Source organism: Sphaeramia orbicularis, chromosome 20 (genome assembly GCF_902148855.1).
Source record: "Sphaeramia orbicularis chromosome 20, fSphaOr1.1, whole genome shotgun sequence".
NCBI lineage: Eukaryota > Metazoa > Chordata > Actinopteri > Kurtiformes > Apogonidae > Sphaeramia > Sphaeramia orbicularis.
In genome coordinates this window covers 19,091,313-19,116,310 of record NC_043976.1, presented here as the reverse complement: position 1 = coordinate 19,116,310, position 24,998 = coordinate 19,091,313, and the positions used below count along the sequence as shown (strand labels likewise).

The 24,998-nt window shown below is 36.7% G+C and overlaps 1 protein-coding gene across 1 annotated transcript in view; it reads left to right on the top strand.

Moving 5' to 3' along the window:
- tmtopsb (teleost multiple tissue opsin b) overlaps nucleotides 1–24,998 on the top strand; it is a 71,649-nt gene that overhangs the window by 32,161 nt on the left and 14,490 nt on the right. The window contains exon 3 of the mRNA XM_030123876.1: nucleotides 16,126–16,359. Within this exon, the coding sequence (XP_029979736.1) occupies nucleotides 16,126–16,359 (234 nt within the window). The remainder of the gene's footprint in view (nucleotides 1–16,125; nucleotides 16,360–24,998) is intronic.

The window sequence follows — 24,998 nt, the reverse complement described above, 5'->3', positions numbered from 1 at the left end:
ATGAAGGTATTATGTAAAACAAATTATGTGTAGACAGACTTTCTTTTGAAAGGCAAGTTTAGAAAAATATCCGTATCCATGTGGACAGGGTAAAAGTCCCTGTAATTGTCTTAACCTGTGTTGAATCATTAGTGTTACAGTAAAGTCCTTAATGTCTGATTAAATGATCCAATTCAACCACTACACTATATTACAACTAAAACGCCCTTTCCTCCTAAAGTTTGTCAGGAAAAAACAAACTTTTACAAGACATGTAAGTCAAAATAGCAACAGCCTGAGGACATATGGAATAAATAACATAATCTACATTTACAATTTATAATAAGAATGCCAGATTACTATTGTATGAGGCCACAGACCTGTAGTTCAGGAAAGGCACAAACGCTGCTTCATAACTCTGACAAAAGGGAAGGCTGAGGAGGCTGTTTGCTGAGTTGTCAGCAAACCCTGAAGGCAGTCAGATCATATCTTTGTTTCACATATTAGTTTTGCATTTGCAAGCGTTTCCGTTTGCCTCGATGAACCAGCGCCCTGATTGCAATTATTGTTAGCGGTAATCCACTTCAGGTTATGAATCTATTATCCAAATTACCAGCTGATAAACTCACACTAAAACAAAGCTCTGTCAACTCGTGTTTGTGCTCACCAAAACAAATATTGCCCAAATTTGAAAACAAAAGTTCAATGCAGATAACCGTTGCTGTTAATGAACTAAAAATCCTAAGCTTTGGAGAAACGTTATGATGGAAATAGTCAGTTATGAACTATACAAATATAATCTCATGCAAAGCGGAGAAGAAAAAGATGGAGGTGATCAGCACTGGCTTCAGGAGAGGAATGTGTCTAATATCGTTCTGCTGTCGGCGGACTGTGCACATTCTCCTGTGTGTGTTTGTGCTCACATGTTTGCAGCGCTGTCACTCAGTAGCTTAGGTGTAAGGTTACCTGTGTGTAAGAGAATCCTCCACTTATACAGCACAGATTTTTCTCACTTGCAGGGCACATACATAAAAAATGCATATGAAATGTAATATAAAACTCCAAAATATTGTGTAAGATTTATAGCGCAGAACATTTTGTCTTCTAAATTATTCCTTTATTCCTTGGCAGCTGACACCCTGATCACTACATGTCCCACAGGTTTACGTCCGTCTTAACTATCACTGACTTCAGCAGCAGCAATTTTGTTCTTCTTCTGTCTCAGCTACAGAAAAGATTTTTTGCCTAATGATTTTTTATTTTTTTTTGCTTAATTCAAACAAACCAAAAAAAATCAACCAATGGAACAAGTGAAAATTATCTTGAAATAAGTTTTTCAAGATCTATTGCCTAAAAATAAGTTCTTATATCTCACTGAAAACTTACTCTTTAGGTGATTATGTCTTATTTTAAGTGTGATGAGATATTTTCACTAGAAATGAGAAAAATACACTTGGTAAGATTTGGATTTTTTCCAGTGTGGAATCAGTAATGTGTCTGTAACAGGCCAGGAAAACTCCTTTATTGTGCAACTGCCCTCATACATAAAAACATCCAAGGTTTCTGTTGATTTTATCATCTATACTCGATTAGACAGATTTCATTTAAACACCCAGGCCCTTCAGGATCAAATGTTGGGCATCATGTTCCTGTTAACTTTCCGTGCTGCACAGATTTGTACACTTTCTTGCCTCCTTTGTCCTTCCCATCAACATGATGGACAATCAGACTTTAGACTTTGCACCTTTTCACTTCTATCTGGAGAAGCATAGAGGGCCTTTTAAAATGCGTTTTGTTAAGGTTGACTGCACGAGGGCTGAATGGGTAATTTGCCCTTGGTCTAAATGGAGAAACCAAGCTGAGTTTTCACCGTGAAAACTGGCTGAAACTTCGTAAGTCACATAAAAGAATGGAACTCAATTTAAATGGAATACATTTTAACCCATAAAGACCCAGTGCTACTTTTGTGGCAGTTTCCAAGTGAAATTTTCTCCGTATTTAACCTTTCTAAAGTGATTTATCACCATTTATTGTACTATTATCCTCTGTAGTTTGCAATCTCTTAGTGAAAATCCTGTATTTCCCTATATTTAATTCACTGGTCATGTAGATGTTCATAAAAAGTTCATATTAAAGTTGATGGTTATATCAGAAATGGAGAAAACTGAAGAAAAACTGACTTTTCTAGTGAACATAAACTAATTGTGTCCATCCGTCATTGATCCAACTCCATGGGTTTTACTAGTGAATCAGTGTTGTAGAAGATGACAGTGTTTCCGTGGTAACTACAGAGCCTCTGAACATCCAAATGGGTCATATTTGATGACTATGAAAAGATGACAAACTATTTTACACCAATTATTTCCATGTATTGATAGGATTAGTGGATCAACAGGTATTAAACATTTTAGATCAGTAGATGCTTTTGGTCTCCAGTGGATGTCTGGGTCTTTATGAGTTAATACATATGACTTTTTTACTTAACCTACTCAACTTTTTCTGCACATATCTGTATGACATGTCACACACTGGTTGGCAAAAAAAATAGTCCTACACACAATATTTCATTGGACAGCCTCTAGCTTTGATTACAAGACTCATTTGCTGTTGCATTGTTTATGCAATATTCATGCAATGTCATAATAAATATCACAACATTTATTATCGTCACCAGTTGCATAAGAGTTTTAGATCTTGTATTGATGGGAGAAAAGGACCATTGTGTACAGTCTCAACTACATCCTGAAGATTATCAATGGGGTTTAGGTTTTATGCATGAAAGGCTATTATGTAGTTCAGAATGCTGGTCTGTGCAGTGCACACTTCAGATCTGTAAGTACTGGAGATCTACTATACAGAGGTCGCATACCGGAAATATTCCGCCATTGACAGATTTTTTTTTTTAAATGACGGAAAATTCTGAAGGCCGTCCGTCATTTTGACAGATTAAAATACTGAGGGTAATTGTTGTTTAACTAACTTTAGCCAAAATTAGATGCTACTTTGCTAGCGCAAACTGTGCAGACAGCCCAGTCTCCTTAGTTCTTTTAAAGCCCGGTAAATGTGATGGCACTGATAAACACAGTGAAAAAAGAGGGACTGATGTGGTGAAGGATGACGGAGAAGGAAGTTATACTCCAGTTCTTATGGCATTTGGTGTGTTATATGTGCGCATTTTCTACCTTTCATGTGTTATGGCACGTCAATTTGTGCCCAGATCTGTGGTTCACAGAACCTGAACCCTAACCCTCAGTGCATGGGATTGACACTGTGTAAACAAACACAAGGAAAGCTTAGAATGTCTACAGATAACACACCAATTAAAAGTGGTGTATAGAATTATGCGAGTCGTGATATCACATTGGTTTATCAGCCAGCAGCAACTACAGCTGCTGCATCATTGAGATGTTTTTGAACATTAAATACTACTAAAGATATCTCATTATCATTAAAAAATAAAAATTTGAAATGACGGATAATAATATGTTATGACGGAATTTTTACGACCCTGTCCGTCAAAATGATGGACAATAAAAATGTCTAGCGTAACCTCTGCTCCCCACCCGTCTGTGACAGTCTGCTTTTCTACTATGGGACAGCCTATCCTGATGCGGTTAAGTCAAATTATGCGGCCGTGAAAGAGAAGATGGGATGGGCTTTTGGACAGAGACAGTTAATGGACAGTTTTAGAGCAAACATATTCGCTCGTTCAAGAGTTCCTGGGGAGAGCCTGGAGGTGTGTGTGAGCCGGCTGGTAGCTGGTACTTGTGTTTTTGCCTCCGAGGTGCGCACGCATCACTGTTGTTAGTAAACATTAAAACTCATCTATAGTCTTATGTTAGACTAGTATGTGATCTGTGGGGAACCATGTGTTGTAGATGTAGTAGTTTTTATGCTGGGGAGAGTGGACTTTTGACATTTTTAAGCCAGGACGTTGTGCATTGGAGCCAGAAGTCACCATATTTTTTTTTATTTTTTTTATTTATTTTTTTAAATTTTTTATTTTTTTTGGGAAGCATATTTAATTTATTTTCATGGCCAGACAGGAAATGTCATCAAACATTTGCACAGCATAATAATTTGATGGCCTTGTTAATTAACCCCAATTACAGTCTGCCAGGATAAACTACATTGTATTTAATAAACAGAAGCTCTGGAGGTTCTATTACAGTTTTTCTCAGTCGCTTTGATACATTTCTCAAATCATCCTTGATATTTGCAAAACTACATTTTTCTAAACAATTCATACAAACAACAAAAGCCCTTGGATTACCTGCAAAAGCCAGTCTTTTGCTCAAAAAGTAAATATCTGTGTCAATGAATATGTCAGTGCCATCAGAATGACAAGTCCCTGTGCCATTGTGCATGGATGAGACAGTCCATGCTTTGTCGTGTTGTCAAATATACCAGTGTACTCTGGAGGGATGTTCTGTTCTGATGTCAACTATGGCTAAAGTTTGGATGACAGTTATTGTAAATTGTCAGTTACACCTTAGTGTAGGTGGGAGACTGATTGCAAGAGACTGGACAAGATTCACATTTATGCTTTTACTGTTTGGACTGTAATTTGTTGACAGACCTTGTCATTGCGATACAGAAAGGAAAAGACAGCACTGCATAGCACAAAGAAAAAAACAAACTAACAAAAGTACAAATGTGAATATAGGACAGTCTGCTTTGGACAGTGTTTTTCAACCGTGGGGTTGGAACCCCACATGGGGCCGCCTGGAATTCAAATGAGGTCGCCTGAAATTTCAAGTAATTGCTAATTAAAAAAAAAAAACAAACAAACTTGCTGATAAAAAGTATATGGTGACTTGTGAGAGACAATCACAATCCATAAAAGACATGACAAACTCTGAAGCTGAAACTGAAGCACTGTGGTTCTGTTTATCTTTCAAATGTTCATTGTGGTCAGTTTCAGATGCTGCAGCTCTTTCATAATTCATAGTTTGAGTTCTTGTTTGTTCAGTATTAATTGTCAGCCTTGTAAATCCAAGCTGGACTGACTGTACATATCCTGACCAAGGAAAATAAAATTCTCACTTTGTGTAATAATCTACACCTGGCTTTTCTGCCTCCATCCATAATAATATACATTATATAGACTAAATGTCATCTGAAATTAACATTTATTTACATTAGTATAGCAAACTATTACATGATCAAAAACAAATTAATTTCAGCAAAAAAAAAAATTGTTTTTTGAGTGTCTGGGGTCGCCAGAAAATTGAGATGTTAAAATGATGTCATGAGCCAAAAAAGGTTGGGAACCACCGCCTTAGTGTATGTGAGAGATTGATTGCAAGAGACTGGACAAGATGCACATTTACGCTCTTATTGTTTGGACTGTAATTTGTGGACACACCATATCATTGCGATGCAGAAAGGAAAAAACAGCACTGCATAGCACAAAGAAAAAACAAGAAAACAGAAGTATAAATGTGAACATAGGACAGTCTCCATAAGGAAAACAGTACTGTAGGAATAACAGTGCAGTCTTCCTACACCTCCTGACGTTCCTGTCTTTTGTGCCACAAATTCTCATTCACATCACAATGAATACGTTCTCTTGCGATGCAGCGTGGAAAGAATCTTTTGTCTTTTCCAGGCATCTGCTGTGACATATTATTACAACTTGTTCAACCATTTTGCATGTAAAGGCTTATGTGATGAACTAATGCCTGAATGTTGTGGTGGTGGTGGTGGTGGTGGGGGGGGGGGGGGTGAGGCTGTTCAATAGAGGCTCATTATAATACATTTTGATCAACATGACATAAGCAATTGATTATGTAGGAAACAAGACAAGACAAAAGATGCCTTTATTAGTCCCACAAGGGCATATTCCAGGTTTACAGCAGCAAAGTACAAAAGCCCACAAGAACAAAAGAAGTGCAAAATCAAAAATAAAAGGGGTTAAGCATACTTCAAAGAATCTACTCCACCTCTATTTGTGCAAAGCATAGTCTTATTCAATTTAAAATTGTACACAGACTTCACATGTTTAAAGTTAAGTTATCCAAAATTTTCCCAGGGGTTAATCCTATTTGTGACAGATATAGACAAACACCTGCTACCCCCATATCACAGTCTAACTGCATTCTTGTCTTCATTATTTGAAGGGTATTTCAGCAATTTCAGGTCTGACCATTGACTCCTGCCCTTTTATCGGACTTTTTGACGTACCGTTAGTAGATCTCCCTCTACAAAGGCCACAATTAAATAGTATAGCTGACTCCTCCCCTTTAGCACGGCGACTCATTCTTTTAAATTGGAAGAATGACAAACCCCCCTCCTTTGGCAGATGGATATGTGATGTCATGTTTTTCTTTAAAATTGAAAAGATTAGATACACAATGAATGGATCAATGGGGAAGTTTAATGTGGTATGGCATCCTTTTATTTCTTATGTAGAACAGCTGAAAATGCACCTTGACTCTGGATAATGTGTGCTGTGTACAAAGTGATTGGGTAATTACAAAGTGGAACCCTTTAATTACATTTTTTTTTTATTTAAATTTTATTTATTTTTTATTTTTTGGTGATGTCTTATACCTCTGCTATATGTCTCAGTGTTTGTCTTACTTTTTGTATGTTTGAGAGACTTAAAAAAAAACATTGATAAAAAATAAAATAAATCAAAAATAAAGAATAAAGAAACAGCAGAGAATTGTACATAATCATTTGTATGGATGTACTAAAGTATTTGCAACTTGTTCAAAGAAATGAGAAACTGTTTGTTTGATGTGCACAAGGGACACAATGGTGTGAAGATTGAATAAGTAGTTTTGAGAATTTCAATTCTAATCTGGGAAATGGACACCAAAGCCCAAGAATGACCAACTTTTCTGAAGCCAGAATCACACCAGTATCACACTTCTGTCTCCACTTTCACAGCTGTTTCCCACCGATTACACCTTTCTCTAATAAATAATTCTTTTCCACCACCCTGATAGTGACACGGTTAGCATCACTGATGTACACTAGAGAGGTGATGGAGCATGTCTGTGATCTTTTGACAGGTTCTACTGTATTATTACCTGATACTGACAAGTTCCATTACAGTTTATGCTACATATTCTCTGCTGTGGCTCCAGGCAGTGCAAGGTCAAGGATGATTTACAGAATTTGTATATTTAATAAAGGTTGTGCAGCCAAGTTTTACACAGATTCACATGGCAAATGATGGCACTTTAGACCTTATGGATAACTTACTACAGGGTGTCCCATAAGTCTCCATACATAGGAGACATAATACATTCCATACATATATGGTTCTAACATGTATTTCTTTATATTTCTTCTTTATAGTTCTTCAGCAGACACGCATTGAAATGTGTTCCCGACAAAATGGCAGTCATATAGAGCATATTATATAAATAAAAATGGTTTATGTCAAGAAACATTTATTTTTCCTATGTATGGAGACTTATGGGACACCCTGTAATATGATATTATTAGTTTTCATTAGTATTTAATTGCAAACTGTTAAAAATGGCCCATTTTATCTACAGCAGGTTGTCTCCATGTTACTACAGTAGGTCAGATCCTGTTTTTCTGTTTCATAAAATGTGATATTCTGTATTATTAACATAATTTACTGTCTGAGTATAGACCACAGTTCTATGGTTGTAATGAGGGACTCTATTTGGTTCCAATCTACAGCTTCACTGCAAGATGTCGTTAAATATCACACAAGGAACCTTTAAATATTATTGGGTCCATGATCAGCTGTCTTCTTTTTTACCTTTAGAACAACTGACCTTGGATAAATATAACTGTGGCCATCTCTTTAATGAATTTTGGTTGCCTTTAGTCTCTGGTATGGAGAAAATTTGAGTTTGTACATCAAATGCTGAATACTGCCCTATTACTATCATTTATGCTACAGTATGCATCATTATGCTTATGTTGCTACCCCTATTATTATTATTATTATTATTATTATTATTATTATTGTTATTATTATTATTGTTACTTTTTCCCCAGTTTATTTATATTTAGACTTTTATGTTTTTAGTCTTTTACTTTTGAGTGTGCTTAGCTGGTTTATTGTATTGTATTTTTTGTTTTGTATTTTTTATGTATTTATGAATCTGGATGATTTTTTTTTTTTTTTTTTGTGAAATACAAATATATACTGTATATCAAGGTTATTATCGTTAATGAACACTAACGAAATGATGAACACTAGAATTGTAAAAACATTTTTGTTAACTGAAATAAATAAAAACTATAATTAAAAGAAAAAAACGATAACTAACTGAAACTGTATTGTGTGCTTACAAAACTAACTAAAAAATAATAATAACTTGTAATAAATAGTAAAATAAAATAACTATAAAAATTCTGGATAAAATTCCCTTCGTTTTCATCTTTGTCAATGTCGGATTGATATAAGATCGATTTATTTCCCTCAAGCAATTTTAGCTGCTGGCATCATTTGATATTTAACGGTCCGTCACTTCTCGTCACTTGTCGTTTAAGTGTCTTCTGGTCCCCACTCTACCTGGAAACATGGAGACTAAAGTTGGGAGAAAGCAGCAGAGTCCTATCTGGGATTTATTTGAATTCGACAGTAAAGAAGATAAAAGATATGAAGAAACTAAAACTAAGCATTTAGAAAATAACGAAAACTAATAAAAACTAGCAAACCTGCTCTAAAAACTAACTAAAACTAACTGAATTAGAGAAAAAAAAGTAAAAACTAAATAAAACTAAACTATAATGAAAAATCCAAAACTATTATAACCTTGCTGTATATATATATTATTGGTTCTTGCTCTGATAGCAATATACCTGTACATAAAGTACACATGTATTTGGCTTTAAAATACATTATGCATATGTATACATGGCCAGATGTTTATAGAAACAGATATTTACCCACGCCCATTTTCAATAATAACACCGTTGGCTGGAGTTGTAGGTGTATACATGACATGAGGCTGGGACAAAATGACAAACGTCTCTTGTCATGTGGGCACTTTGTGTGACACAGGTAGCACACACAGATGTAGTTGGAAAATTTACACAAATCCAACACAAAGAATCACGGAAGACAGTGAAGGTAACACAGAATTCTAAACAGGTAATGTTTGTATGGAAAGACTCATTAAAAAAAATAATGATAATCAAATGTGATGATGTGTGGTTCACTGAAACTGTTTCTTAATTGACTTTATACAACAAAGCATTTGTGATGATATCTATTCCATTGTGGGTGGGAGATAATTTGACTATATTGCCCACGCCCACAACGTGCTGTATTTGACTTTATTGGATTTCTACACAGCCCTTGTTTTTAAATTATTTAACTGTTAAATAAAGATGACATGCAGAGACAGTTCATTTTTATCTCGGTCACATGCTGTAAACGTCTCAGAGAAAAACAATAGGGGTTTCTTTGAACACATGCTCCCTGTGGGTTTGTTCAGGGATGCTCAGACATCTGAACACTTGTGTTTGGACTGCCAAATAGAAAACGACTAAACACAGAGACTTCAAATAATCTTCTTATGTTTTGGTCTGTCTCTTGACATATTTTAGATGTGTATTATTTATTATTTATTAATAGCAATGTTTACTTTTTTATTACATCTAAATTAGACCATTTTGTTGCTGTTGAATCAGATTGCAGTTTCTGTAAAAAAAAAATAGGGGCATTTTTCACTGACTTGAGGAGAATATTTGCTGCTACTACTTGCATTTAACCTTTTAACAGGGTTACATTTGTTGAAAGTGATCTTGTCTAGGTTGTGTTTTAGCCTCACTTTAAACACAGAAGCTAGAAGATGATTCCTTTCAAATGAGGTCTGATCTATGCAGTTATCTTACACTGGTTTTTAAGGTTACATTTCCACAAAAGACTGAATGTTAAAAGGTTAACAATGATAAAACAACCCATTTTGGTGACAGAGACGTCCAATGTTATGCATATTTATAGGATAGCAGAATAAATCATACTTTCGTCGCAGGTGTTTGCTTCGGATATTAATTTCATGCAAAACCACACTTCTCCCTTTGGCCTCGGTTCTATAAATGAACACTTCTGCTCTGTCTGTTTCTGTTTTGCACATTGAGGTAGTTAGAGCAAGAAACAGGAGAAAACAGCAGGAATAGACGCGGGGGGTAAATTCATGCTTGCAGCCTCCTTTCAGGAGTCAGTGGGAGGTCTTCTGCATCGCCTAACTGGTTTCCACCTTGTAGCGAGGATTACGACTCCACTTGTGTCTCCAACTTACTGAATGATTTATTTACTATCTTGTAGTGTACCCTTATTGCAAAAATAAATCCTTCTTGTATGGCTTGTATAGTTGGAGCCTCTTCAACACCACTGTTTTGGAGTCATGACAGCTCACTCCCACCTGTGCAGGACTCTCCAAATCAGCAGACATGTTCGGAAGTCGTTTGCTGGAGGTTTCCATCAGGAACAGTAGATATTACTTTGTTGTTGAGTAATACGCTGTCTGTTATCTCATCTGACTGAACTACAAACAGGAAATGATAATAGTAACTCTTTGAAATACATGATTTTTTTTTTTTATATATTTAACCAAAAACACAACTTTTCCATTTCCAGTGTGTCATTTGTGATGATTTTTAACAATTTAACATCGACCTGATCAATGCTAATTCACAGTGGAGCTAAAGTGACGGTTATATTTGAGTCATGTTTAAATTGTTGTAGGTTGTTTTAGTCACATTAAAAACAGAAACCAACCCCAACCATAAAATCCACAAACTTTATCTTAGGGGAAGAATTCCATCAAAAAAGTACAGACCATAACTTTTTTTTTTTATCATACATTCTTTTCCTAGAAAACTAAGGCTAAACTAAAGTTACAGTTACATGTCAGAAGAAATGTAATACAATATTTTCTAGCTTCAGAATTTAACGTGCCTGAAATACAATCTAAACTACATCCATTTAAATATTTTAACTGTAGCGCTCATCTGTTAGTTATCCCAGTCAGACACTGCAGGGTTACCGAATGAAGATTAACCCATAAACATCCTGTACTACTTTTGTGGCAGTTCCCAAATGATTATTTGTCTGTATTTAACCTTTCTTAAGTGATTTATCACCATTTCTTGTAATATTATCCTCTTTACCTTGCACTTTTTCAGTGAAAATCAGGTATTTTCCTATATTTAATTTACTGATCATGTAGATGTTCATGAAAGCTCAGATTATAGTTGAGGGTTTTTGTATCAAAAACAGAGAAAACTGAAGAAAAAGTGACTTTTTCAGCAAAGATATAAATTGCTGAATATAAAACAAGTGTCTCCACCCACTGTTATTGATCCAACTCCATGGGTTTTACTGGTGAATCAATGTTATAGAAGGTGACGGTGTTTCCACGTTCACTACAGAGCCTCTGAACGTCCAAATGGGTCATATCTGATGACCATGAAAAGATGACAAACTGCATTTTACACCCGTGATTTACATGTATTGATAGGACTAGCGGCCTTGTACCCGTGGTGCCATTGTACGATTGCAGGAGAGGCTAAAATCGCCCAGAATACCTCACAACATTTGAATACGGACATAAAATTGTGCCTAGTAGATAGTCAGGTAATGTTTCTATTCATTTGGCGAGTTTCGCGGCGATTGGGCCTGTGAAGGCTGAGGAAAATCCGTACAAACGCCCTCCCATGCTGCAACATCGATCGGACGGACAGCGTGCATTATATAGTAGGATTAGTGGTTCAACAGATATTAAACATCTATATCAGTAGATGGTTTATGTCAACAGTGTCACGGCCGCTGAGCCCTCCCTCAGTTTTCAGACACACCTGCTGCGCTCCACACAGCTGCAGCATCTTACCATCGACTATTTAAGGGTCTCCTCTGCAGCTGTGCGGCACCAGATCATTACATGTCATACCTCAACATCTCCAAAGACTCTTCCAGGCTTTTTCATCCCATCATGCTCCTAATCCTGCCATTCCTCCACCCTCAGGTTTTGTTTGTCATTCATGTCTGATTTTCCTGTTCCTCCCTTCAGCACCGTGCACATGGGTCCTCTCATTCACTCCTGTACAACAGACAGTGGATGTTTGGATCTTTATGGTTAAAACTAAAACAGGTAGTCATAATAATCTCATTAACTGAAATAAAAATTTAAAAATGTATTCAGATACATGTAAAATCAGCTTCTTTTTTATTTTCCTAACAATAGTCACTTTTCCATTGGACATCTGCGCCAAACTTTACCAATATTCACTAAATGTCGAAAAAAACAGTAGTGTGTAATGTCAGTTTTTCCATTAAATCACAAATGCGATGATTTGTTTATTATCGCAAGATGACACGAGAAGTCATTTCATAAACATGGCGACAAACGTAAATATGGTGTTGATTTACAGATATATTCATTATTATTATTATATATTACCCCTCTATCTCATACTAAATTAAAAAAATGATTGGGTTTCCTGGTGTGTCCACACATACCACAACATGTTTCTTCTTCTTCTTCGCTTGTTGCAACGTACATCAACATCCGTTTTTTTAATTCACCTGACTCTAGTTACGAAAAAAGGTCTTTCCATTGCAGTTTTGCGTGATATACCATTTGCGCTACGCCCGAAAAACCATCTCTTGCCAGCGCAAAAACTTTTAATCGAAAAATTGTCATTTTTCCATTAGGTAAATTTTTATGTGCAAGTTATATTTCCGCAATTTGACGGTCAATGGAAAAGCAACTAATGAAATAAAACTCTGCACAAACTAATCATCTCTTTACTTAGTTTTGCACAAAGAAAAATGAAAGTGAATGTTAAAACTATAATAACACTTCAGTGAACACATTATCTGCTGTACTTCCACTGGTAGTCCTATGTACTGCTTTCAGACAGTCATGGTTCTGGTTCAAACCAATCAAAACCTCAGAGCTTTCTGACAAACCAGCCCACGTTCACATCAGTTTTAAAAGCTGAACCAAAGCGGGAGGATGTCCAGTGTCTTCCTCTTCCTCCCACTTGTTAATATAATATCACTCGAAACCAGGATCTGAATTATTACAGGTGATTCATTCTTGTAAGATGGAGAATAGAGTTGTGAATCATACAGCAATGATCAATAAATCCAAACTGAAAGAACAGCCTTTTTTCAGGGCTCACTCTGTGATAAAACAATGGAAGGTCTGTCTGGTAGATCTGTCTCCCTTCTTCGGAAAAGGATTACTTTGGCTCATATCTCTAGCAATGGTGCAATAAGATAAGATAAGACTTTATGTATCCTACCGTAGGGAAATTTCACACTTATCAATGGTTATTTTGTTTAAATGATAAGAGATTAATACATGGTGGAAGCCTTAGTACTTCTCTGAGGACACACAATGAACATTCTGTCTAACTAAAGTCATATAGATATCATGTAATTTCTGTAACTATACATACAGAGAAAGATCTGTTTGAGTCAGGGTTGTCAAACATACAGCCTGCGGGACAAAGCCAGCCACGCAAAGGGTTCAATCCAGTTCACAGAATGAATTTGCAAAGTGCAAAAATTACACTAAAGACTTTGTCAGTCAAGGGTGTCATTGAGTCTTGACAAGTTGTTTTGGTTATAAAGTTACATGCTATACTAGTGTGTTGACCCATGGGGATCCACAGGTTTTAAATGTGGTGGTTTTTATGCTGTTGTGTATTCATGCATGCTGTACCACATTTGTCCAGCAGTCACCGCCAAAGTATTCTGGCCATAGCAGTGTGATTGTAAGGCTATTGTATTCCAAAATTACTAATATCTCTCAAAATACTGGTCCTATCAGTTTGCTTTTTTCGCTTGTCTCTTCCTTGACCAAAAATGTATAAGTATGCCAAAGTGCAGAAGTCAGCTCTTAATGGATATTATGTGAATCCCCGGACACACACACACGCACACACACACAGAAGCCATTTAGCTTTTATAATATAGATTTTTGAGGTCCAGATGCCTGTTACTAAATGTTGTGTGCCTTTATAGATTCACTGTGATCTGTAAGTTTTAATGCACATGTATAAATAAGATGATGTATAATATTGTTAAAATTGCACTTAATGTTCTTAAGAAATTACAGGTTGTTCATGAATGTTCAGGTTATTCACATTTTTTGTGAAATAGTTTACAATAGGGTTGCACGATTAATCAATTTTAAATCGAAATCGGATTTTTTAATTAGGACGATTTTTAAAAAAGGGAAATCGTAAAATCGATTTCATCTCTCTCGTGCCTGCGGGCCGCGCGCTTGCGGGCTCCCGTAGGCTCCTCCTCCTATCAGTGACAGCGGTTTGTCACAGAAGTCCGTGTAATGACTGGACTTTAAATCTGTTAATGAACCCGCAGTACTTACAGCACTGTAAGTCGTGGCTTCACGCACGGATCCCGCAACTGAAATAGAACTGCATGCGGATCACTCATCTTCCGTTGTCACGGATCCGTACCGTACTGTCTTCTTCCGATCCGGGTCCGGGTCTCGGGGTCATCAGCCTCAGCAGAGGAGCCCACACAGCCCTGTGCCCACACACATGCACCAGCTCCACAGATAGAATCCCTCCAGCGTGTCCTGGGTCGGTCTATTCCACGCACAGATCCCCCAGTTTAAATAGAACCGCATGTGGATCACTCATATTAACGTGGTCCACGCACGCACGACTGATGCCTGTCACTGACTTACACTGGTATCACTTCTGTGGGCCCAGATACCCAGGAAAAATAAATACATAAATAAATTTAAAACAAAAACAAAAAAAAAAACATATATATAATAATTAATTTAGTCCTCTTACTTGCTAATTTTTTCATTCACAAATGTAAGTTCTGTAACACAAAACCAAATATTATTTATTTTTTGAAAGATGTTGAACTTTATTTAAAGCTGTTAGATAAATCTGGAAACAAAAAGGCAGGTATAAAAAAGGTATAAAAAACATAAGTATTTGCTCTGATTTGGACATTGTATTATAGTGTATTCCCCCTGGCAAACTTATGTTATTTTCTTGTTGTATACATTGTTTGTATACTCTACTTCATTCAATAAAGATTTAATTAAGAAAAAATAAACTTCTGTGGGTTCATCACGTGATACAATCACAGATTTGAGGTCAGAGCAGTGCCTTGCATTGTGGGCTGCTCACGAAAACGACATGCTGACTTCTGCTGTCTTTTGTAGTTTTACCCAAAAATCAAAATCGAAAATCGAGTTTTTAGAGGAAAAAAATCGGGATTTTTTTTTTTTTTTTTGCCAAAATCGTGCAGCCCTAGTTTATAAAGGTAAACATTTTCATACTGTACTTAAGTTTAACACAAGAAAATTTTGTAGCAGTTTCAAACACTGTTTTAGAGTATGATAGAGTATGTTCAAAGGCACACAATCTTGTAAGATAAGAAATGCATGGGGAAACATATAAAAAACTTGATATAATTTCACTGACCGGTCAGTACTGGAATGATTCTAGTGAAACTTGTTTGTGTGATATTCATGCACTTTTCATAGGTTTTGAAAATGTTTCTGTGAGTAAAACATAATTTACTGCAAATTCTGCATTCATTCATTCATACTTTTTAGTAAAATGAACTTTTCGACTACACACGACCGGTACAATTTCAACCAAAGAAGTGGGGACACAAGTATAAAAGTACATAAAGTCAAAGTCTTGGGGAAAAACATTGCAGTTTCAAAAAAGTCTGGTAAAGGTCTGGAATTTTCATTTGGATAAAGAGCAAGCACCCTGTTAGAGGTTATTATGCTGTTATTTTACTGGTCTGGCCTGTTTGAGGTCAGATTAGGCTGTATGGTGTGACATCCATGGTCTGAGCAGATCATGAAAATTATTTCCCACAATCTAGAATATGACACAACCACTGATGATGCCATGGTTTGCGAGGAGGATTTTTGGTTCCATCTGAGAACCAACTTTTCAGATTCTGAACCAGCTTTTTCTGTAACAGTCTTGTTCAAATTTAGGTTTGGGAACTGGAACTTGCATGGAGCCCAGCTGGTGTAAAAACCATAATGAAGTGCTCATTATGACTGAACTGTGGGACATGAGTTCAAGAGTTCAAACAAGCTCCAACATTGTTTCTTCTTCCTCCTGATTAACTTCATTCTGTGTCGGTTTAGGGATCAGTAAAGTGTGTTTTGTCTTTCTCAGGTCAGCAGTGTGAGTTCGGTGGTGCCACGTCGCAGAGAGCAACGGGTGCTGGTGATGGTCGTCACCATGGTGATCTGCTATCTGGTCTGCTGGCTGCCGTACGGGGTCGCGGCCCTGCTCGCCACCTTCGGCCCTCATGACCTTATTACTCCAGAAGCGAGCATCACGCCCTCGCTGCTCGCCAAGTTCTCCACGGTCGTCAACCCTTTTATCTACATATTCATGAACAAACAGGTGTGATATTCTCTGTTGTGGTATTTCTTTATGCTGTCACTCTTGTCTTTATGCTGAGTTCCTCTTCTAGGGTAACATGTGTTCCTACTGCTCATGTGGTTTCTCCAAGATCTCATCAATAATATCCTCCTGAGACCCAGGAAAGTGAAAATTTTAACTTTTTTACATTAAACAATTGTCTTGATTAGAAACTCCATAATACAACAGTTTTTTCAGATACATTTTTAAAGCTGTTTTTATTTATTTATGTATTTTTTTTAATGGAATGTCCTTTTGCAATGGACAGCATTTTTTTAAGTTAAACTGTCAAACTTTTGTCTCCTACAGAGGACAAAAATACATTGATGGGTCTCAGAAGGACATGAACCAACAGCTGAAAGTCAAAGTACTCCATCATTTTTCATTGCACATTTTGCTCATTACAGAGGGACATGTCATCTAATTATTGTATCATATTGCACAGTTCTAACTAAATTAGACAAACTGTGTTCCAGTGAATCTTAAGCTCAGTTCAGTTCACTTTTTTTTTTTTTTTTTTTTTTACAAATCATATAAAATATATATGCAACTTGTATTCATATTTTACAGCAAGATATGATTTAGTAAAAAGGGTAACCCCAGAAGCTATCCATAGCTAATAACAGGGGCCCAAGACATTAAGCAAACAGTACAATTGATTATGAAAACAATCCCTATTTCTTCCTAAACTAAAACCTAACCAATGCTCTAAAACAACCTAAGGTAATTCCATGAATACAGAGAGTATAGACTTTAGACAGTATCAACACATCAGCACATCAGGCACCTGAGGCAAAAATTCAATGACACGGGCTTAAATTAAACATATTTCAAAAGCAGTTTTTGTTTTAATTGCTTTTAAACCCTTAGGGGTCTGAGCCTATTTTGGCCATTTTTGAGTACTTTTGATTTTGCCTTTATATACTATATAAAGAAATGTTTATTATACCCATGTTTGGTATCTTTTTTTCCAGCACAACTTCATCTATCACATCTGCCTACTATTTTTTCACTTTAACCTATTATGTCAACACAAAAGACCAAAAAACATATAAAAAATATAAAATCTGATTTGAAAAATGTATATGATTTATTGCATAAATAGCATAAAGATGTTTAACGAACCTTTTTAAAGACTTTAAAGTGAATATTGGTTCCAAATATTAGGTATATAAAATCAGAATTGTAATAAATTAAAACTATAAACAAATATTTGACATAAAAGCATATCTTTAGGCATTTTCGCTAACCCACCCGGTCCTCCCGGGTTCCACATCCATTTCAGGGGGGGGTCATTCTCACCCTTACCTGTAATGCTAATGCAGTCTGTGGATTAGGTTCTGCAGATTCAGCCAGTTTTTTCCGTTTTGAAAAAGGACCAAAATGACATGGATATGGTCAGAAATACAACACCCCCCCACCTCATTTTCATACTTTTATTCATGTTTGTTTACTCCGAGTTCAAACCGTCATATCTCTGGTTGTATTTGCTCTATCAACATCAAATAAAAAGTGGGAGAGTGTTTCAAGTCCACACTTTCAAATGCAATTATTGCAGTAGTCTACGTGACCGACTTCCAACGCTATGATGAATATGTCATGTGATTCAGTCACAGGGCCCTAAGGGTTAAATATGGACTAGGATGCAGACTCTTTTATGGAGCTCTCAATCTCATTCCAACTCTGCGGACCTTTAACTGTCACACTACGACTTGAGCATTTCAGTTTCCGTTTCTTTCCCCTTGTATGATGTTTCCCTCTCGTGTCGTGTACGTGAGTAGGTAAATAAATTGGAATGAGATGACAGAGTCTGTCATTTAGTCTAAATATTACCTTGTACATTTATCTTACACAGGCATTGTGGAAAGTGTTGGACTCAGCGAGTTTCAGAAGTTTGTATAGATAAGAGGATCAGAGCTGTAGCTGTAGTTTGTATCATATAGACTTTAAAAAGGACACATCAAACTGAACTACCAAGGGGGGTTTATGAGGCACTTATTTCCATCACCACTTTATTACAGTAGATGGCTTGTTCCATGTTGGATGTACTGAATGAATATATCGTCAACACAGAGTACAAACTGTCATTTCATATACATTTTGATTTTCCGACTACCGCTCACAACCCTCACAGACACACTTTAATAGGATGTATTGTTAATGTTGCTGGGCTTGCACATTTCTTGAAGTCGGTTTTTCATCGTATTCAGTCAATCAGTTTTAACCTGCAGGGATTTGTGTAAGGTGTTTTGCTGTTAAGTCATGTAAAAAAAAAAAAAAAAAGGAGTATAGACTGACAAAGACACTGAGACAACTGCCTGCAGTAAGAGCGAGAATCTGTATCGATTTAGATGTTTTAAAATGTAGATGTTTTAGGTTTTGCTGTGTTTTGTAGCTCAACAGGTCTCTCTCCACTGTGTTGTCGCTGTAACACGGTTTGATTCCTGGGTTCAGTAGTGTGTTAGTTGTAGAAACTGTTCATTATTTGCTTGTTTTCTTTTGTTATTATATAATTGTTTCCATCAGCTCATTTAAGGCAGCTCATTTATATTTACATACAATGGTTCTTTCGCATTTGTCCTACTGCATCACTACTTGGGGCTAGGACACTGATTCAATCACTAGATCTCTGTTTTCACTCTGCAAGCAAGTTCTCAAAATTTTAGATCAAAAACCACAAAAATGGCACCACTGTAAAATTATTGAATTTTTTTTAAATTAAGTTCTTCTTTTTAAAAGTTGTTTTTAAATGTCTGGTGTCAAGGTAAACAGGTCAAAAGAGTCTATATATATACTGTGAAGAGTGAGACTATGTTGCTCTGCCATGTCAGCAGTAGCTCAGAACAGACTTTGTAGCGTAGTGGTATCCATTAAAGTGCACTACTGTCACTTATATGTTTAAATATGGCCCGGATTTAATATCCGTTTGACTAAAACAAGACTAAACAAACACTGGCTCTAACAAAGGGAATATTTCTTGGGGGGTCTATAAAGTTCTACCTAATTGAATTGAATCTAATCTAAAGTAATATAATATAATATAATAAACTAATCTAACATAAACTAATCTAATCTAATCAGTACAATCATTGTTGCCCAGAAAGTTGGAATATTTTTTAGTTTTTAAATCATATTCTTCTTTTTATTCTATGTATGCACATCAGTAATCACCTTTGACCAGGTGAAATTCTTACTTACTAAATCCCATTTACGCTTTATCTATCAAGAATACATCACTTTGTCACAATCATCTCATAATAAACGGTGAAAATACTTTATTCCAACTTCATGGACAACAGTGTATTACCCCAAGAGTCACTTAACACAAGTTATTTGGAGCTTTTTACTGGTCACTTTGATGTTGATGTAGACTTATGAAATTATGTAATTAACTAACTGATTAAGTTTATAACTAGGGGTTTCTACACACCTGTATGTCAATGAGAGTCTGCCAGACTTTGTTCCGTTTTCATCAAGAATCTTAACCTGTTGCATTGTTCTATTTTGTTCCAGTTCCACTGAATTAGTATGAAAAGAGCAGTAGTCTTCTGTCTTTTACAGATGCCTCCATCAGCCTCTGTGGTTGTCATGACAAGGGAATTTCAACAATGCATGTTAAGATTCTCATTTTAACATACCACCTGTTGTGATCAATACATACTGTAAAAGTACAACCTCACTGGAAAAGATAAATGCATGCATAAGTGGAACGTAAAACCAACCACTGACAATTTGACCTTTCATGGTGATGACCTAGTGTTCTGTACGAACCAGGCATCAGCAGGACTCTGGAAGTGGGATCTGTTGTCTCACTATATCTTTACATATGTAAAAAAATAGATAGATAGATAGATAGATAGATAGATAGATAGATAGATAGATAGATAGATAGATAGATAGATAGATAGATAGATAGATAGATAGATAGATAGATAGATAGATAGATAGATAGATAGATAGATAGATAGATATTAAAGTTAAAAGCCAGAGAACAAAAGTGGGTCTTAAGATGAGACTTCAAACACCCCACCATGGGGGCTGTTCTGACGTGGAGGGCAGGGCATTCCAGAGTCTGGGGCCGACCACAGAGACAGCCCTGTCCCCCCTGGTTTTAAGTCTTGTCTGTGGTGTCATGAGCTGGAGCTGGCCCTCAGACCTCAGTGTGCATGCTGGGGTATAAATTTGGATGAGGTCTGTGATGTACTGTGGGGCCAGTCCATTCAAAGCTGAAAAAACAAACGATATAAAATCTTAAAATCAATTCCAAATTTAAAGGCAAAGGCACACCAACCTGATTTTCGGCGGTCGGACGTCGTTGGGCAGTCTGGCGAGGTCGGTGACATGAGTCTGGTTGGTATGTTCTGAGCAATTGGCTGTTGTTAATGTCATCGCCAGTCTTTTCGGCTGATTCAACATGTGTATTTGGCCACTACCTGTCGTTCAGTCAGACCAGTCTGATTGGTGGAGGGAAAGCCCTTGACTAGTGAATCAGTGAACGAGAAGTTTCCATGTGAATACAGCTATGCCAAGGTACTACACACTATTACTGTCTTCTATAATAGGCCATGAACTGCTCATATCGTATCTGAATGAGTGCCAGTCAGTGTATGGACTGCATTCATTCCATGAAGGGAACACTGTTAGCATTGTGTGATTTCTCCTCAGTTTTCACCTGCGACGGGAGCCGACTGATAGTCCGGCTACCTTTTCTGGCGATGATCTGCCATCAGGTTGGCGTGTCTTCATCTTAACAGGGAGCCAGTGCAAAGACTCAAGAATTTTTGCTTCAAATTGTGTCCAGAGTGCTAGAAAACTTCCATGACAGTCACACTGGATTTAACAAACTTTCTCACACACCAAGCCATATACACTTAACTCAAGAAGGCTGGTTGATTGTGACGGCAGCAGAATCACTGGTATTGTTGGTTGAATGAGGTGGTTTTAAGAGCACTTCGAGGTTTCAGTCCTCTGTAGGAAAGGACAGTGTTACAACAAGGCAAAGTGGTGAAATATTCTAAATATAGGATACACTTAAGGAGATATTGATTTTTTTAAAGGAGGATTTTTCATAGGAGATAAAGCAGCACAAAGCCTTGCCGGTGCCATTGTCGTGCTAGTTCTCCCAGGGGATCATGTCAGACACCATCTAGATACCCCATATGACCCCACTTTAAAAAATCTATTCTTTTGTAAGATCATGTGTGGAGGTCTTTGGATTTCCTCACAGGGCAGTGTGATTTAGTCATCTTCCAGTCATCCCCGGTCTTAGCCTCTGTAGTTATGAAGCTTAAATGAACACACAAAAGGGCAAAATCAAAACTGTGGGGCTGGCCAAGCAGTAACGCATGGACAGCCTTACACATTTTTATTTGCCCTTCCACAATTATTTATGGTAGAAAGATGAATGATACCTCATTTTGCAGGCAAAATGAGCACTTTTAGATGTGTGTGTAAAATTGTAAAAACCCCTCAGAAAATTAACATCTCTTTTTGACTACTTTATAAAACCTGCCTTAAAGTGTGGTTCCAATTTTCATAAAACTGTAAAATCTTTACTGTTGGTCCTCTAAGGTGTCTATTTTGCAAACAGTTTGTATTTTTTCAGTATATAAGGGCATAAAATAGTAAGGGTTTTTCTCAGTGTTTCAGTAATGGATGGACAAGGGAGAATAATTACAAGTTTCAATTGTTTATTCAGTATATTTATTAGTATATACATTACATATATAATATCTACAAAGTCAAATACCATAATAAACTGATTTAATACATTTGAACACATATTTATCTCAGTGTAATAGACATTTGTAACCACTGTAAAAGGAGAAGCAAAAGGTTTTTAAATTGATCTTACAACTTATCACATGTATAATATAGGTCCAGTAGAAGAGGATTAAAGTTATGCTTTGAATTGTACTGGCAGACTAAGAATGTATGTAATACCATCTAAGTATTTTAAAAACATTTTTCTAAAAAAAAAAATACAACTTGTGCTGGAACCTAGAAGTACTGTACTTTCAAAACATGTAAGTCTTCAAAAGGTGATTTTAAATTAATTGTTGGATCTAGATCAGTGTTTTTCAACCTTGGGGTTGGGAACCCATGTGGAGCCACCTGGAATTCAAATGGGGTTGCTTGAAATTTCTAGTAATTGATAAAAGGAAAAAAATACTAATAAAAAGTGTATGGTGAGTTGACAGAGACAATCACATTACATAAAAGACTTGACAAACTGTGAAGCTGAAACTGAAGCACTGTGGTACTGTTTATCTGTCAAATGTTCATTGTGGTCGGTTTCAGATGCTGCAGCTCTTTCATAATTCATAGTTTGAGTTCTTGTTTGTTCAGTATTAACTGTCAACCTTGTAAATCCAAGCTGGACTGACTGTACATATCCTGACCAAGGAAAATAAAATTCTCACTTTTTGCAGTAATCTACACCTGGCTTTTCTGCCTCCGTCCATAATAATATACATTATATAGACTAAATATCATCTAAAATTAACGTTTATTTGCAACACAGTATAGCAAACTATTTGTGACTGTGAAAAGTGCTCTATTAATAAAATTTACTTACGTACTTACTTATTACATGATCAAAAACAAATTAATTTCAGCAAAAAAATGTCACTGTTTTGAATGTCTGGGGTCACCAGACATTTATGTTAACATGGGGTCACGAGCCAAAAAAGGTTGGGAACCACTAATCTAGATGTTAACCTTTCCTTGGCCAACCTCCTGTGTATGTTTATGATAAGTGCCCAATTAAAAAAAGTACTTTAACAGAACTTGTGTAGACAAGAATCAGCTGCTCTGTCTTACAAAAGACTAGATCTAATTACTTAGACCGGTCCCTCTCATTTAAGCAAAGAGGCCAAAACCCCCGTCAAGTAATTGAAGCGTTGAGATTTGCACCCAGTATAGGTTAATGTAGGAGCAAATAGGCCTTCATGCTCAGTGCGCTGGTTCCTCATTTATACCTTCACACAGAAGAAACATGCCGACTCCCTGTGACTGATGCACATCACTAACATTCAAGGACACAGCGCAGGATAAATAAAACTAATCTGGTTGATGTCAGGCATTTTCTTTAATGATATCAGAGGAAACTTCAAGGTCTTCTGTGCAACATTTGGACATCAATAAATCATTACCACAGTCATTAGTAAATGAATATAATATGTGTAAACACATGCACAGAGGACAGATAATCCTTGATTCTCCACTGCTAGGAATGTTTTCTAGTTATGTTTATTCAGGAATACGTGTCAAAAACAAAACAAACAAAAAAAAGACTAATGTTTGCAGATGTGAAAAAATGGAGGAATGAAAGGGGAAAATATAAGGAAAAAAGAAGATGAATTTTGGGAAGGTGTGACGGAAAGAGGGAAGGAAAAGAGAAGCTGAGGGCAACCAGGGACCCAGAAAAGTAGTAAAATGAGAGTGAATGAATAAGTAGAAAGTAATGACAGAAAGCTGAAAGACAAGAAGGAGAAAGGTGACTGCAGGAGGAAGAAGAAGAAAGTTCTTTTTAATCTCTTAAAGGTAATGTAGCTTTGATTTTGATTAGCATGTGATGTTACTATCAGGAGGAGACACAACGCATAGGTGACCTTTCCTTCCTCTCTCACACATTCTTTTTATCTGTCTCGTTTTTATCTGTTCCTACCTCAGTGTGTTTTGCATTTTTCTTTTTTCCCTCTGACTGCCTTTCTCTTTGTCACTTCTCAGCTTGGAAGACATTTAACTGTCTTTTGATGACTGACATGTTACGACGCTGCTCTGTCTGGTTGTTGCGTTGTGAAGTTATTTGGCTTGTGTGTGTGTGTGTGTGTCTGTGGTCGTGGTGGTGGGGTGATTAAGCGACTAACTGAACTTTCAGGGCCGGCGGAGATAAACAGACCCTCTGTCAAGTCTTCGCTGTGTGGCGCTTTCAGTCTTCAGTTCCTCCCAGCCCATAACTATGGCAGCAGTGTGTTGAGGCGAGTTGAAGACTTCAAGCGCTGCACAGATTCACTGCCTGGATGTGAAGAAATGAATGCCTCGTACAGCATCTTTCAATCAAGTTCCTGTCTGTGAATGCATTGAAGAGGATTTGATGAGGGAACATTATTATATGAGAAGAAATAAATGTGATGCCCCAAGGACGGCAGTCAGAACTGTACAAATAACACTGTAGAATGGAACCTCAAAATGTGTTTCAGTGGTAGATCTACTTCACAGATTTTCACAAAAGTAAAAACTGTGATCTTTTTAGTAAATGTGAAGATAGAGTACAAATGTTGGCATTCACAAAATATGCTTTTTCGCCTTTATTCCAAAAGAGATGCCAGGCCTCATTCACCAGCACTTTCTTATTTTCCTCATAAAAGTCTGCATCAGAGCCATGATCCGTTTTTTAAGCTGCAGAAGTATTATCATCTATATTCTTACAAATCCCATTTTCTTTTTGACATGAGCCCCATACAAGGACATCAGACTGACTGCATGGATGTAGAGACATCGAAACTGAAGAGGCAGCTTCAGAGAGATGTCAAGAATACTGTAAAGGGAATCTAAAGAACACAGCGCCCAAACTTAAGGAAAAACACAGTTCTGAAATTTGAAATGGTGTTGCTGTA